The following is a 17,713-nucleotide window of genomic DNA, read 5'->3' as shown; positions in this document are numbered from 1 at the left end:
GAATCGCAGCCTTTATTGCTGCTTGACCTTTAACCTAAAACTGCACCAGCCTTTATTGCTGTGCCACCATCAAGCCTTCATTGCTTATCGTGAGTGCACCTAGTCATGGCGGAAGTGGTGAACTTGGAAACTGGGGACAGAATCCAGACGGCTGGAGAACTGCAAAATATCCATTCCGCTTATAGGTTAGATGGAAAAAACTACCTCAAATGGTCTCAAATTATTAGGACCATACTGAAAGGGAAAGGGAAGATCAGTCACCTGACTGGTAATGCACCGGATGAGATGGATCCCAAATTCAAGTCATGGGATGAAGAAGACTCCATGATCATGGCGTGGCTGTGGAATTCAATGTCTCCAGAAATCAGTGATACCTGCATGTTTCTAAAATCAGCAAGGGAAATCTGGGAGGCAGTAGAACAAACTTACTCTAAGGCCAAGGATGCTGCTCAAATTTATGATGTAAAGGTGAAAACCGTGGCTGCCAAACAGGGAGGTAAATCTGTAACGGAATATGCCAATCAACTTAAGTCCCTATGGATGGAATTGGATCACTATCGGGTTATAAAAGCAAAGTGTTCAGAAGACTCAACAATTCTAAAAGAGTTTATTGAACAAGATAGGGTCTATGACTTTTTGGTGGGTTTAAATCCTGAATATGACCAGGTCCGAATTCAAATCTTGGGAAAGGAGAAAGTCCCAGGGCTAAATGAAGTGGTAGCCATTATTCGGAGTGAAGAAAGCAGAAGAGGGCTGATGCTGGAAACCTCAACCACCGAAAGCTCTGCAATGATAGCTGAAGGAGGAACAAGTATGGTTGCCAACCAGAAGAAAAACTGGGGTCCTAGTATGGAGAAGAGACATGAGGAGTTTGGTGTACCCATTGTAACAAGCCACGCCACACAAAGGAAAAGTGCTGGAAATTACATGGAAAGCCCCCAAGCCGAGAATGGGGGCTGAAAGATGGGAGGACCTCAAGCAAAGAATGGGGGCCGAAAGGAGAAGATGGGAAAACCTCAGGCCGAGAATGGGGATGGAAGGGAGGCCCACAGAAAAAAGGAGGAGGGCAAGCATACATTGCTAATGGACAAGGTGCAGAATCTGTCCAGTTGAATCATGAAGAGATAGAACGGGTAAGATCCATCCTCAGTAAATTGGAGAAGCCTACAGGTACGTGCTCCTTGACATATTCTGGTAAGTTTCCATTACAGTTTGGACTTAATGTTTCAGATACACCATTTACACATTACTGGATATTAGACTCTGGAGCCACTGACCATATGACCCCATTACCTAAATACTTCTCCACATATTCCCCATGTCCTAGTAACAAGAAAATTTCCACAGCAGATGGAACCCTCATAACTGCAGCCGGACAAGGAGAAGTCCAAATAAGCCCATCCATAACCTTAAAAAATGTCCTTCATGTCCCTAAATTATCCACCAACCTAATTTCTATACAAAAACTCACTAAAGATCTTGCATGTAATGTTGTTTTTTATAGCAACACTTGTATATTGCAGGACAAGAACTCGGGGAGGACGATTGGACATGCTAGAGAATGGAATGGCCTATACTACATGGAGGATCCTAATCTGCCTACCAAGAGTCTCATTTCTAAATCCACCATGACCAATAAAGAGAAGGTTCAACTTTATCATTGCTGTTTAGGACATCCGTCATTTCGAGTTGTGAAAGTACTCTTTCCTTCCTTGTTTAAAAATTTAAGTGTGGAGAGTCTTCATTGTGAGGTGTGTGAGTTAGCAAAACATAAACGTGTACCGTTTCCCATGAGCAATAAGATGAGTCCTTTCCCATTTTTTCTTGTTCATACTGATGTATGGGGTCCTGCTTATGTTCCTAATATTTCCGGTGCTAAATGGTTTTTAACATTCATTGATGATTGTACCGGGTGACTTGGGTTTTTTTATTGAAACAAAAATCTGAAGTTAGCTCTGTGTTTGTCCAGTTTGTCTCTATGATTAAAATTCAATTTGGGGTCAGTATCAAAAGAATGAGGTCTGATAATGCCAAGGACTACTTTAATCTTGTACTAAACTCTTTTTGCTAAAAGGAAGGGATAATCCATGAGTCCTCATGTGTGAACACACCTCAACAGAATGGGATTGCAGAAAGGAAAAATGGTCACCTTTTAGATCAAACTAGAGCTTTACTTTTTCAAAATCATGTTCCTAAAAGATTTTGGGGGGAAGCCCTTCTTACCGCCACTTATCTAATCAATAGACTACCTACTAGAGTTTTAAACTCAAAAAGTCCCATGGAAGTTCTATCCTCATTCTACCCACACCTTGACCCTACAAATAAACTTCAACCTAGAATATTTGGGTGTGTATCCTTTGTACATGTTCATAGTAATGAAAGGGGGAAATTGGATCCTAGAGCTGTCAAATGTGTTTTCTTAGGATACTCTACCACACAAAAAGGGTACAAATGTTTTCAACCCGGTTCAAAACGATTCTATGTGTCCAGAGATGTCACCTTTAATGAACAAGAAAGCTATTTCAAACAGCCTCATCTTCAGGGGGAGAATGTTAGAGAGGAAGATGAGACTCTCATGTTCCCAAACATGACGTTTGGGCCTGAAACTAGGACAAATGGCAGCATTGTTACTGAACCCGGGACTGCTGAACCCGTGAGATCTACACCTGATGGTGGTGGCAAATTTGGAAAGGTATACTCAAGGAGAGAAAAGGCCATTCTAGAATCTAGCAATGTCCAAGAATCCAACCCACCATCACTACATGAGGTAACGCCTTCAAATCCTATAAATTCTGATAATTCTAATGAGTTTGTTTCTGAAAATCTAGAAGCACAGGTGGACCAAACCCTTGATCTACCCATTGCCCTTAGAAAGGGAACTAGAACTTGCACCCAACAGCCACTTTACCCACTATCAAATTTCGTATCCTTTGAAAAATTCTCACCTACCCATAAAACCTTTCTCACTAACCTCAACTCCACACACACACCTTCCTCTGTATCTGAAGCATTGTCTGACAGGAAATGGAAAAATGCCATGGATGTGGAAATGGAGGCGTTAAACAAGAATAGGACCTGGGAACTTGTCACCCTACCTCCTGGAAAAAAACCAGTGGGATGTAAGTGGGTATATGCAATAAAGTATAGGGCTGATGGGACAATTGAACGGTACAAGGCAAGGTTGGTGGCCAAAGGCTTCACTCAAACCTATGGAGTTGATTACTTGGAGACATTTGCCCCAGTTGCTAAGATGAACACGGTCAGAGTATTATTATCACTAGCAGCAAATAATGATTGGGATCTGCAACAGTTTGATGTGAAGAATGCATTTTTACATGGAGACCTTGAAGAAGAAATATACATGGTGTTGCCCACTGGTTACAAGGAACAGGTTGCTGCTGGAACTGTTTGCAAATTAAGAAAAGCTCTATATGGGCTGAAACAATCTCCAAGAGCATGGTTTGGAAGATTTACCAAAGTGATGACAGGTCTAGGCTACAAACAGAGCCAAGGGGATCACACATTATTTATCAAACATTCAGCTTCAGGGGGAGTAACAATTCTATTAGTGTATGTAGATGATATTATAGTGAGTGGGGACGACAAAAGGGAACAACAAGTGTTAAGCGAATGTCTTGCCAAGGAATTTGAAATCAAGACACTAGGAAGGCTTAAATATTTTTTGGGAATCGAAGTGGCTCATTCTAAGAAAGGAATCTTCATATCTCAACAAAAATATATTACAGACTTGCTTAGAGAAACAGGGAAGACAGGCTGTAGACCAGCGAGTACTCCAGTTGATCCAAATATAAAATTGGGAAGTATGGAGGATGATATTGCTGTGGACAGGGAAATGTATCAAAGACTTGTGGGCAGACTTATTTACTTATCGCACACTAGACCAGACATTGCGTTTGCTGTAAGTCTAGTCAGCCAGTTTATGCACCAACCAAAGGAAGCACACCTACAAGCTGCTCTTAGAATTGTCCAGTACTTGAAAGGGACCGCTGGAAGAGGGATTTTGTTCAAACAGAACAAGAGTGTAAGCCTTGAAGCATATACGGATGCAGACTATGCTGGGTCAGTGGTAGATAGGAGATCAACCACAGGATACTGCACCTTCCTTGGTGGAAACTTGGTGACTTGGAAGAGTAAAAAACAGAGTGTAGTGGCTAGATCAAGTGCTGAAGCCGAATTTCGAGCAATGGCCCACGGAATATGTGAACTTTTATGGCTGAAGATTATATTGGAAGACTTGAAGATAAAGTGGGATGAACCTATGAGGCTATATTGTGACAATAAATCTGCAATTAGCATAGCCCATAACCCGGTGCAGCATGATAGAACCAAACATATTGAAGTTGATAGACACTTTATAAAGGAAAAGCTAGACAGTGGCATGATTTGCACCCCATATGTATCTACTCAGAACCAACTTGCAGACATACTCACCAAGGGACTGAATTGCATTAACTTTGAAGGAATTGTCTCCAAGCTGGGAATGGAAAATACCTATTCACCAGCTTAAGGGGGAGTGTCAAAACCGTGATTGGAGTGGTATTAATTGGCACAATGTATTTTAGGAAGTCTTTTATTTAAATGTGCTGTATTTCTGTAACTGCTGGGTGCTGCCATTAATAAGCTATTTATGGTTGATTGATCCCGTAATGTTAGGGATTTGTCCAGTAGAATTAGCAGCCCATATTTCCTAAAATATGCTGCTGACTTATGTATCAAATAGAGGTTAACAACCTCACAAGAAATAATAAGAAAGTATTCTATCCTACATTTGAGATCCATGAATATGGCTGGAGCGTTAGTAACGCCAAACGACATTACTACGTACTCATAATGACCATATCTAGACCTGAACGCAGTCTTATGGATGTCTTCCTCCTTAACCAAAATTTGGTGATAGCCTAACCTTAGGTCGATCTTCGAGAACACTTCTGCGCTAGGTTTTGCTAATGTCATTTTTCCATTAATTTACAAGGTTTTGGGGCTTCGATTAGGGTATGAGGCGTGTCATTGCTGAAGGGCTTCACTGAAGTGTCTAAGAGTTCATCATTTCCAGGTAGGTGAAGTTCGTGCTCTTGTGTTTGGCTTGCTTTATTTTGGGTTTTAATTGCGTTTAAAATGGGGAAGTTGAAGTTTTGTTAAGATGGAGCTGATTTTGGTCACTGGTTTATGTGTTTGAATGCTTGATATCCACGAGTGAATGTCCATGATTGTGATGCTTATAATTTTTTGGTATCCTTCGTGGTTTAATTGTGAAATTATGCTAGCTGTTTTGGGCAGATCATAAGTGGTTTTTGATGAGAAATTTTATGAGCATGTGTTGATATTAGTGTAGGATACATGTGTTGAATGTTGTAATAAAAGAGAATAATTGTTAATTAAATTACCTTCCCAATATTCACATCATTCAAACTAGTTGATGTTATTACGCTAGATTGACCAGTATTTACAGTGACCCTACATTCCATCAAAATAGTTGGAACTTTCATATTTAGTCATATCATAAAAGATACACTTCAGCTTCAACCACAAAAAGAAGTGGAGAAAAATTAACTAACCTTTGGGTTACATAACTACAATAGTTAAGACAAACATTGTGACAGTCATCCTTGCGCTCAAAATCTTCAATTTCCCACAACCGGGAAAGAAAAAAATAGAAGAAAAAGGATGTTTAGCATTATTAAATATATATATATATATATATATATATATATATATATATATATATATATATATATATATATATATATATATATATTATAACTGGTATGAGGACAGAACTATATTTAAAGTCACAAGGCCTTCAAATTCTGGCGTATAGACTTGTAAGGCATTCTCTTCCTCAAGTAACCAGAAACAGCTTTCACAGTGTCAATAAAGCTTTGGTCTCCTTCCATCTTGCAGTGACTCTGTAAGAATTCACTTAAGGATTTTGCTTTTGATTCCAAAGATTCAAGTTCCTGCTTCTTTTCCAATACTTTTTGCAAGAAACCTAGCAATGAACAATAAAATATTGCCAATTGAAATGCAATGGAACAGCACAACAGGTTGATCCTTTCATGATCAAGTTACACCATCAAGCATTCTACACAATATTGGTTGATCAGAACAGAATTGATTTATCATTATTGATTATTGCAAGGTTAATGATGGTTGTATTTAAAATATCAAAACTTAAGCATAAATTGTTATAATGTTCTGACCATCCACCATTTGTAATAGAAATCGCTTACATTTTGTTACATATAAAGAAGAGGATAACAAGTCTTTGAAACAAGCAAAAAACAAAAGTTACAAATCTTTAAGATTGTATTGGTTTCTCCCAGAACCAAAAGGAGGAGAAATGTTTAATATGCAAAGTTAGTAACCAATGCTAAAAAAAGCTTAAAGACATCTCTACCTATTTACAATACAGCAGTGAAAGTTAGGTTAGATATTAAAGTTTGACAACTTAAAAAACAGAGGAGATTAATGCAAAGAGACTGGGCGTAGCTTTCAAAAATTGAGAGTGAACCAGTATAAAAGGATTGTGTGATCCTTTCTCTATCTTTACTATTCTTTCATGAATATTTTGACATAAAGGCTTGGGAATGTTTGTACCTCAACATCTGAAAAGAAAAGTGACCATATAGAAGTTAGCACATGACAAGGTAGTGGCTAGTGTAGTCCTAATCAAATTTATTAGAAACGAATTCCTAGCACATCCCTTCCCTAACGATAGTATAAAAATCACAGCACAAGTGCTTGATCTATTCTGAACTTTTCAAAACATCCACATATGACTGATCCTCTTGAAGAGAGTCTCAATCATGAGCAAAATTAGTTCAGAAAAATCTGTTTCAGCAACTTGTTTTTTACCAGAAACATGCCTAAAAATCTGTTTCCATCAAGCTTTTTCACCGTGATTGCTTTCTTTGACTGTGTCTTAGGTTCTTATAATCTTCTAGCTGATTATCTTCAGTTAGCTCTAGTGCATTAGGCCTTCCTAGAGTCCTTGTTGCTGCTATCTTCTTTTTCATTCTCTCAAATCTGATTTGTGGTGCTGTTTTTGGTGCATTTTGCTGCATATTTGACTATAACAAGAGTGATTTGTTGAATCTTGCTGTCTTTGTGCATTTCCAACGTTTGAGCAAGTTTAAATTGCCATTTCAAAGTTGTTTGCACGGTTCCTTTGGTCATTTTTCAGCCTATATGCAGAATCACCTTTTAAACCATCAAAATTTGATTTAAAATGGGAGTGAACCAGTGATTTTTCATTGCAATCTGTTTCTTGGCTGGTTAAGTGTTTTCACAACTTCAAGTTGATGATATAAACTTGCTTGAAGCATCACTTGAGCTGTTGAAACACTTCAAAACATTTTTTGGTTTGAAATCACCATTTTCAATGTCATTTTCTGGTGCGATGACCATTTTAAGTGTTGTTTGTCTTCTTTTTCGCTTTATTTTCCATTTAAATCATAGAACCTAGCTTTTTCTACAATCCAAATCAATTAGAATGCACAATTTTGAAAAACATATTTTAACTTTCAACTTTGCACCACAAAAGTGATCTCAATTGAGTGGTTTGGTAATCAAAATTGTATGGAAGTAGCTTAAGTTCGATACTGCAGTTTGGAACATCATTGTGCTGTGATTTTAGATGTATCTAAACTCTAAAATGAGTCAAAAACATCTTACAGTACAGATTCACTATTTCACTTCCAATTTTGACTAAAAATGTGATGGTTTAAGAAGCAATTCTGCATATAGGCTCATATATGACCAAAGGAACAGTGCTATCAAGTTTTAAACATCATTTTGAACTGTTCAACCTTTTAAGCAGCACAAAAAGTGCACAAACCGAAATCACACCTTGCTATGGCCAATCTTGCAATAAAACACTTCATCACACTACCAAAATCAAGTTTAAAAGAATCAAGGGCTGTATCAACAATAAAACTGACTTAATGAAGTAAAAATGAGTGATTTTAGATGTATCTAAACTCTAAAATGAGTCAAAAACATCTTATAGTACAGATTCACTATTTCACTTCACTTCCAATTTTGACTAAAAATGTGATGGTTTAAGAAGCAATTCTGCATATAGGCTCATATATGACCAAATGAACAGTGCTAGCAAGTTTTAAACATCATTTTGAACTTGCTCAACCTTTTAAGCAGCACAAGAACGGCACAAACCGAAATCACACCTTGCTATGGCTAATTAATGAAGGTAGGAAAGTAGTGAAAAGCAAAGAATAACCTAAAACTCGAAGTTTGAGTTGTTAGTACCTAAAAAGTGTAATCCTAAGAAGTCTAAAGTAGTGAAATCAAGGTAGGAAAGTAGTGAAAAGCAAAGAATAACCTAAAACTCAAAGTTTGAGTTGTTAGTACCTAAAAAGTGTATTTTTAAGGTAAGAAATTGTCAATTCACCTAATGTAGATTCTTTGTAAGGTATGTAAACATCCTAACAAGTCTAATGTAGTGGAATGAAGCTAGGAAAGTTGTCAAAAGCAAATAATTACCTCAAACTCAAAGTTTGAGTATTTAGAAGCCAAAAAGTGTGCTTAAAGGGTGAAGAATTGCAACTAGACCCAATGAAGACCAGTTTTAACTAATGTGAAGATCCTAACATGTCTAAAGTATTGACTAGTTGAAACCTAAAAAAGTGTACTTAAAATGTGAGAATTTGCAACCAGACCTAAAGTACACTTATTTTAAGTAATGTGAACATCCTAACATGTCTAAACTAGTGGAATGAAGCTAGGAAAGTTGTCAAAAGCAAAGAATTACCTCAAACTCAAAGTTTGAGTATTTAGAAGCCAAAAAGTGTGCTTAAAAGGTGAAGAATTGCAACTAGACCCCATTTACACCAGTTTTAACTAATGTGAAGATCCTAACATGGCTAAAGTATTGAAATGAACCTAGGAAACTATTCAAAAGCAAACAATTAGGTACAACTCAAAATTTGACTAGTTGAAACCTAAAGAAGTGTACTTCAAAGGTGAGAATTTGCTACCAGACCTAAAGTACACTTATTTTAAGTAATGTAAACATCCTAACATGTCTAAACTAGTGGAATGAAGCTAGGAAAGTTGTCAAAAGCAAAGAACTACCTCAAACTCAAAGTTTGAGTATTTAGAAGCCAAAAAAGTGTGCTTAAAAGGTGAAGAATTGCAACTAGACCCAATTTACACCAGTTTTAACTAATGTGAAGATCCTAACATGTCTAAAGTATTAAAATGAACCTAGGAAACTATTCAAAAGCAAACAATTAGGTACAACTCAAAATTTGACTAGTTGAAACCTAAAAAAGTGTACTTAAAAGGTGAGAATTTGCAACCAGACCTAAAGTACACTTATTTTAAGTAATGCGAACATCCTAACATGTCTAAACTAGTAGAATGAAGCTAGGAAAGTTGTCAAAAGTAAAGAATTACCTCAAACTCAAAGTTTGAGTATTTAGAAGCCAAAAAGTATGCTTAAAAGGTGAAGAATTGCAACCAGACCTAAAGTACACTTATTTTAAGTAATGTGAACATCCTAACATGTCTAAACTAGTGGAATGAAGCTAGAAAAGTTGTCAAAAACAGTTTGGTTGAATTAAATTGGAGTTTTAACATGTTTGAATTCTTCAAACAAAGTCCCTGAAGTGGTTAGTTTTGATCTATAGTTGTTGTTGTGTGATCTTGAATGTCAAACCACCAATTATTTCATTTCTGTTTCTGTTTGACATTTAGACCATGGCTAGCGGGGATTTTCTTTCTTTCTTTGTTTTTACGGTGATATTGAGTAATCATTCTTTTGCTCATTCTTTCATAAACTCTCATTTGACATGCAGAATCATCATATCTACATATTTTATTTCTTTTTTTGTTTTCGCTTTTTTATCTTCTGAAGCATGGTTGATCGTAAGATTTTTTTATCTTTTTTTTTATTCTTAGTTTAAATAAAATGGAGAACAATTGGATTTTATATCAAAATATTATAGCTGTTCTGATGGTGTTACAAGAGGTCGAGACAGTTTTTCTGAAACAATGTCTAGAGGTTTTTCTTTATTTCTTAGTTTTTATGGTGATATTGGGTAATCATTTGCTCATTCTTTTATAAACTTTCATTTGGCATACAGGAATTCTTTTATACAAGAGTTGCATGAAGAAGTCATACCTTTTTTGATAGAAGTATGTTCAAGTCATCCATCTCTCGTTGAGAGCAGAGAAAAAGTAAAAATTTTGTGCAATGTTCTTTCAACGCATTGGGGAAAGTTCTACTATTTTTGTAGACCAACAAAATCAAAGATATGAATGATGATAGATGTGATCGAGCATGTGAAGAACTTCAATGTTTTAATTTTTAACCTCGAGTGGCAGCCATATGTTGATTTTGCTCTAATCTTCTTGAGATAAAGTTAATCAGAAGCTCACATTGATTGTAATTATAAAAATATTAATTGTAATTATAAAAATATTAAATCTCCATACGGTGCTATTTCACTTTTTACAGCAATAAAGACATTCATATTTCATTTTTACTTTATGGATCGACGGTCATATCAATGAATGTGATTGCATCAGATCTCGAAAGAGTTTGTATTACTGAACACATTAACTTGCAATATATTTATCTTATTTTATCATTATTATAGTGTGAAAATTATCTTATTTTATCATTATTATAGTGTGAAAATTATCTTATTTATCATGATTATATTATATTAAGAGTTATCTTATTTATCATGATTACATTGTGAATAAGATTACTCTATTTATCATAATTATATTGTGTTTATCATAATTATATTGTGTTAAGGATTATCCTATTTATCATGATTATATTGTGTCTAGGATTACCCTATTTATCATGATTATATTGTGTTTAGGGTTACTCTATTAAATATAATTATATTGTGTCTAAGTTATCTTATTTATCATGTACTTTTGTATCAATTTATTCTTATAGAGAGAAGATTATGAGAGAATTAATCAAGCCTTCTAGAATTATTTTAGAAGTTCAATCTATGTATAAACTAAGATAATATCTGTAAAATGAATTTTAGACAAAATGAGAATACATTGATTACATGATTATTGATAACTTTTTGGCAAGTATACCAAATCGTTTCAAGTAATACAGTGAATAAGTAAAAGTATCGTTCTTCCAAGGGACTTGTGCAACACATGACAATTCTTCCTTTTATAACTCAATTAGATAGGAAAGTGTAAAAAAAACACAAGAAACTCTTCTTGGTATTTTTATCAAACAGTTAGTGTGCAAGGAATTATATTTAAACGAAACTTTATATTAAAATGCTAATCCCTTACTCAATTTAATATACAATTTGCATTAAGTCCGATGTTAGGAATGATCAAGTTATTGAGTCTATTCCTAGATCCCAAATCACTTAAGTGCTCTATCTATGTCCATGTTCAAAGTTACTTTCCAGTAATCAGAAACATTCAAATAACATTATATTTCCATACAATGATAGTAAATTCAAGAAAGAGCATATGAACTAACAACGATATATTGAACAGGAAAATTACATCAGAGTAAGTTCATTACATCCAATTCCAACGAAAGAAAAACTACTCCTAGTCATCTAAACGTACACATTTGAAGCAATCCCTTGCAAAAAATGGTGTCTTGATGCCTTGAAGTAGTCTCCGGAAGTTCCTGAGATGTTTTCGTTTCTTCCTTTTGTCTGGAACTTCTCTTAGAAGAGAATGTTTCTGTCGCTCTGTGACGTTTTTAAAGTCACTTAAATTCATTAATTCGCTTAGCGTACATGCACTGTTGCGCTATGCGAATTTTCTTAACTGCTGAATGATATTATTCGCTTAGCGCACAGGTACTGGTGCGCTATGCGAATTTCCTTCTTCTGGCAGTGCGAATTTTGGCTTTTGCTTTGCGAAAATTGGCTGACAGATTCTAAATAATACATCATTTCCTGTACAATATTTTACATAACAATCTACTACCTATTACAACTTTTCAATGAGTAACAACATGAATAATTACAAGATTGAACTCATTTATAAGTATAAAATTAACTCTTTTTCACACTTATCAATAATGCTATAATATACTCATCTAATTCTTATGTAGAGTTGAAACACACTAAAAACACAATAGATAAAACACAAGAACAATAACAGAGAAAACAGCTGTGTGTCTTATTTATACACTAACAACAATGAATCCAATATACTGTGATGCACTCTGTCTTATTTAGACACCAAGAACCATGAATACAATATACTATAGTGTCTTATTTACACAACAATGAATACAATATACTCGAGAACATTCCTATTTACACAATAACAACAATGAATACAATATACTCGAGAACATTCCTATTTACACACTAACAACAATGAATACAATATAGTCGAGAACATGCTAGAAAAAATTATTTCCAAGTTCTGCACCCCTATCTAATTGCCTTCTTTTTGTTTCGCCATATCTCTTTTAATTATTTTAAGGGTTACAACAGAGATCTTTTCTTCAACATATTTTCTTCCTCGTTTAAAGAAGTCATACGGTTCTCCACATTAATGACATTTTCTTCCATTCTTTTCGCCAAAAGAAAATTCTGAACATAACTTTTCATTTCTAGAGAAGGTTTCAGCCACTTCAGGTCAAAATCAAAACACTGAACCTCTTCCCATGCACGTTGGAGATATCGCAACCATCATCATCCATTTCTCTAATTTTCTTAGTCTTCAGAAACAAAAAAAACTTGAACTTCCATCATAATGAAAATCTTTAGACAGTTGCTCTAGGAAGGCTGAAACTGAACTCCCATCTTAATGAAAATCTTTAGACATGATTCCCTGTATGCCACAATACAATTTGAAGGAGAGTTTATAAGTTAAGATTTGGATTCATTTATATGTTACTAATAGTCACTATTAATAAAAGAATGAATGATAATAGCCATTACACGTATGATATTCAAGCTACTCTCCTTACAACAAGGTACATTCATTATACTTTCACTCTAATTTATGAAAAAAAAAATAATACAATTCATCTTTTCCTCCACTGCAACTAGGAGTGGGCAAATGCAAAGCACGGGTTTTTCTCTGTATCATTAAAAATAACTGCCACACCTCTTATGTATCCCACTAGCCCACACATCATTACACCTCTTAGGCACATACACACAAATCATTTCTTCTTAAATAAACGGGTGTTGTTCCCTCCACCACCACCCTATACTTCATCCACCTCCTCACTTTATTTTAAATACAATTATATCTTTGTTAAAAAGATTTTTACTTTTACCTTATTTTAAATAATTTGAATCCATGAGGTATTGAGGAACATCGAGGAGCGTCAGAGCATCAACCAGTGTGAGGAAATATACATCAACGGATGTCTCCTAATAAAACAAACCCTAAAATAAAAATTGTAACCTTTAAACGGAGGTGACATCCTTGAATGTCAACATCGGCGTTTTTTCTTAAACGGATGTTGACATCATGTCACCTCCTTTAAAGGTTACGTTTTTTATTTTAGGGTTTTATTTCAAGGTTTATTCGAATATGCACTTGGAGGAAGCACGACACTCACTGCACCACTTCATGCACTGCACCACGAGAGCGACACTGCACCACTAGAGGGAAACTGCTTGATAATTCTTTCCTATCACCACCAACCTTTGCAACTTGTAGTATCACACAAAGACGAAAGAAAAGAGAGAAAGAAGTATAATGTTAAAATCAAAGAAAAGGGACTAGAATAGGTTATGAGTAAAATAGGTTGTAAATGAGTAAAATTAAAAAATAATAATCTTAAAAATAAAATTTTACAGTAAAATAATAAAGGGGAGGTGGAGGAAAAAATGTGTGGTGGTGAAGGGAGGAACACCCTCAATAAATTCGTATAATACACCTTCCAAACCCGTTCTGTCTCTATTTTTCTAACAGTGTGTATTACAACATTCTTGTGGTAGACTATCTCTGTTAACCAAGCATTACATGCCTATTTCCTAATAACAGTACATAGTACATACTGACAGGGGTTGCTCTTGAAGACCCATTTGCAGCTCCCTCCATATTTGTGCTTTTTATCAGTCTTTTCATATGTTTCCAGCATTAATCTTGACATATCTTTTGACAGCCTATTATTTGTCTCAAAATGCTGGAGCCATAGCTTGGAAGTACATTAAAGATCCAAACTTGTTGTCTTTCATAGACGCAGAGGTAGATGTGATAACTTATTTGATTCAGCTTGAAGTTTCATGAATTTATTAAGGTCAATGTGTCTTGAATAGTTACTCAGTGCAATGTGTTAAGAGAGACAACATGTACTAAATAAGTGTGGAAACCATTCTAGTGGATCTCATAGAAGAGGTAAGTGTGGAAACCATTCTAGTGGATCTCATAGAAGAGGTTGAGGACAATTGTTGTGGGTCCCATCATAGCATTTGAGTCTTAAGCAAACTGTGCTACATGTTTTGTATCTTCTTCCAACCTATTTTCAATTGAGATAGCAGAATTTGACCCAACATTGACTGCTTTTAGTCCTAATAACATACAAATATTTCAGAGTCTTTTTTATTTGAATGTTAAGCGTGTAAATTTTAAAATATAAAGGTCATCCTTCCATTAATACGAAGAATCGGACATGTTTGTTAGACCTATTATTTTTATATCTCGTAACTGATTTTAAAATGATGAAAGGGTTAAATGTAGTGAATATTGGTTTTAATCCAATTTTTTTTTGTTAGATTTGGTCTGTATAATTCATTTAACTTTTAGAAAACAGTCCCTACAATTATTTAGTGACGACTTGACATGACACGCATCTTATTGTCAACAATCACTTAGATGCATTCCGTATTATCAATAGATAGCAAACGGACTCTGTTCATGACTTTTAAAAGTTATAACGACCAAAAGCAACAATTTTTTTAAAGAATAAACCAAAATTCACCACATGTTCAGGGACTAATCATATTGACTCTATATTTCCTGCATGGCCTGACTCTTTTTCTCCCTCCAGGTTCTATGTGACAGACACTTTGGTGGGATCAACTACCCTCTTGGTTCTAGAAATATAAAAAGGACCGCGATATTCCAACAACGGATTTTTAACACTATTTTGATAACGCCACGTGTCGCTACCTCATTGGTTTGTTTAAATTTTTTTTTTTAAAACCTATGACCGTAACCCTTATTTTGAGTGAAAATCCTAAAATACCCCTTACCCCTTTCCCTTTCTCTGTTCCATTGCAAACGAAGGTCCGTTCTCAGTCAGAGGTTGAAGGTCGTGTTTCGTCTCGCTTCGTTCCATTTGCATCGTGTTGTCTCCGGCCAGTTTGGTCTCCTGTTATCGTGCGGAATGGCAAGTTCCAGTGACGATTGTCCGACGATGAAGGTAAGTGGTTTTCCATTCCATGTCGTAGCTTGGTTATTCGGTTTGGGCATCTCGTAGCATGGTTATTTGATTTGGGTTAATGTTTGGGGTTCGTATCGTTGTGTTGTGGTGCTTGGGTTATTGGGTTTCGTTGTTTTGATGATTTGATTTTGGTTTATGCAGTTGAGTGTTCGTCACTCTTTTTCGACAAAGTATATATGTACTTTGAACGAACGCTTAACAAAGGAGCATCGATCATTGATTGCGACGACTCCATTTGCTTGGTTTTTAGATGTCAATGTCAATGTTAAAGTAGGTAGAAATATACTGAGTGAGTTATTGGGTAAGTGGGACGACTGTAGTAGTGGTTTTTTAGTTGGGAATAAAGTTTTGAATATAAATGAAAATGATATTTATTTAGGGTTGGGACTGAGTACAGATGGTGCAAATATTAACTTAAAGGAAGAGCTGGGCAATAGTGAATGTGTGAAATACATAGGCAAAGGAACAAAGGAATTGAATTCAATATACAAAATTCTAATGCGAAAACAAAAGAAGAAGATTCCTTGTTCTCATTTTTGTAGCCTTTACCTCCTGGTAGGGATAAGTGAGATTTTATTTCCAAAACGTAGCGGGAAAGTGTTTCCCGTAATGTTTAATCTTGTTGACAACTTAAGTGCTTTGGGTAGTTATTGTTGGGGTAGTGTAGTTTATCGTTTTCTGTTACATAGTTTGTGCAAAGCTTCAAAAGGCTTGAAGAAAGGCAAAGGTATTTCAAACATTTACGTCAACGGTTGTGTGTACATGCTGCAGGTAATTAATAGTATTTGATGTAATTACTTAAATTGTTATTTGAATTAAGTTTCTTACAAGTTAAGATGATTTATTTGTCTTAGGTATGGTTTTTTGAGCTCTTTGTTCCACCAAAAGGTCCTATTGATAAATTTCCACGAATATTGCATTGGATGAATATAAGTGTTGGAGACAAGTTCGTTAAACGGTGTATGGAGACAGGTTTGGTAAGTTGTTTGTTATCGAAAGTTTTGTTATGTTTTCATATATTGACCAAAGTTGTGTAATCTGTAATGTGTTGTTAAATTTCAGGTTGTTGACGATGTTTATGGTGGTCCTTCAACGAAGGATAAGGAGGAATACAGGCCAACACCTAAAAGAAAGGATGCTAAACCAAGAGGAAAGAAGAAACAAAAAAGAATTCGCAGAGAAACTTTTATGCGTGCCTTAGAGGAACAAGAATTTCTAATTGACGAACTTAAAAGGAGGGTTGCAACTTTGGAGGCACAATTGGCTGAAGAGAAGGCAAGAAGGCAAAATAAAGATGACGTTGGTGTCAACACCCAATTTCGTCCGGATTGACAAATAAATTTATTTTATTGCATTTTCCCATAAAAAAAAATAATATGTATATAAAAAGAAAAAAAAATAATAAATAACCAAATAAATAAATAAATAAATAAGGGAAAAAGAAAATATAATAAATAAAATAAAATAAAATAAAAACAAAAAAAAAACGTTCGTCCTCCACTGAGCGCGTTCGGTTCAATCCTCTGCATGAAACCGCTCGTCCTTTAAATTTCACGAACGTTCGTCCTCCACCGTTCGTACTTTACTTTATTCGAAAGTTCGTCCATTCTTACATTTAGGACGTTCGGTCATGTTTTGTGTTAGTGAACGTTCGATCATGTTATGTGAACGTTCGGTCATGTTTTGTGTTAGTGAGCGTTCGGTTTCATCGTTTAATGAGCGTTCGGTTTTAGGCGTTCGGCCTAGAATCAAATAGCGTTCGGTAAAGAGTTTAATGAGGTGTTCGTCCAGATTCCTGCCTTTCTAACGCTCGTCCTCTCTTATCTGCCGCTCGTCTACCGTTCGTCCTCAACCGTTCGGCGGTTACGTCTCATCGACGTTCGGCAACTCTCAAGCTCAACCGTTCGGTTATCCACAAGCTTTCCAACTGTTCGGCCGCTCGTCCTAAATCGTTCGGCCATTTGGTGTCATGGACGTTCGGCAATTTTCAGCCTCCAGCGTTCGTTTGTTCAGCCGTGTAGCGTTACCGTTCGTCCTTTAATTTTTTCAAACCGATACCTGTTGCTCTCAGGTAGAGAGCGTTCGATCTTGGTGTACTAGTGATGACTAACGTTCGGTTTTGAGCGTTCGTCCTAGTATCGCATGATCTTTAGCCGTTCAGCAAACAACGTTCGGTAGTGTTCTTGTTCAGCAAATAGCGTTCGGCCTTGATATGTTGAACGTTCGGTCTTGATGTGTTGAACGCTCGGTCCTGATATTGTTATTCTCATTTGAACGCTCGGTCTCCCGTCCCTCTTCAACGTTCTT

The 17,713-nt window shown here is 35.7% G+C and overlaps 1 protein-coding gene across 1 annotated transcript; it reads left to right on the top strand.

The window, feature by feature from the left end:
- Positions 1-16,249: 16,249 nt before the first annotated feature.
- LOC128195783 (uncharacterized) lies at positions 16,250-16,921 on the top strand. The gene is made up of 2 exons (XM_052874454.1): positions 16,250-16,383; positions 16,469-16,921. Exons 1-2 carry the CDS (start codon positions 16,330-16,332, stop codon positions 16,736-16,738), a joined length of 324 nt encoding a protein of 107 aa, XP_052730414.1. The 5' UTR covers positions 16,250-16,329; the 3' UTR covers positions 16,739-16,921.
- Positions 16,922-17,713: the final 792 nt, after the last annotated feature.

This window comes from Vigna angularis, chromosome 3, assembly GCF_016808095.1.
Source record: "Vigna angularis cultivar LongXiaoDou No.4 chromosome 3, ASM1680809v1, whole genome shotgun sequence".
NCBI lineage: Eukaryota > Viridiplantae > Streptophyta > Magnoliopsida > Fabales > Fabaceae > Vigna > Vigna angularis.
The sequence above is the reverse complement of the archived record's forward strand: the minus strand, read 5'-3'. Positions and strand labels throughout refer to the sequence as shown.

What these genes read in the sequence shown, in the direction of transcription:
- LOC128195783 (XM_052874454.1), top strand. Translation starts at nt 16,330, where the DNA reads ATGAATATAAGTGTTGGAGACAAGTTCGTTAAACGGTGTATGGAGACA. An exon ending in GGTGTATGGAGACAGGTTTG is followed by an intron (nt 16,384 to 16,468) that starts GTAAGTTGTTTG and finishes GTTAAATTTCAG; the next exon opens with GTTGTTGACGATGTTTATGG.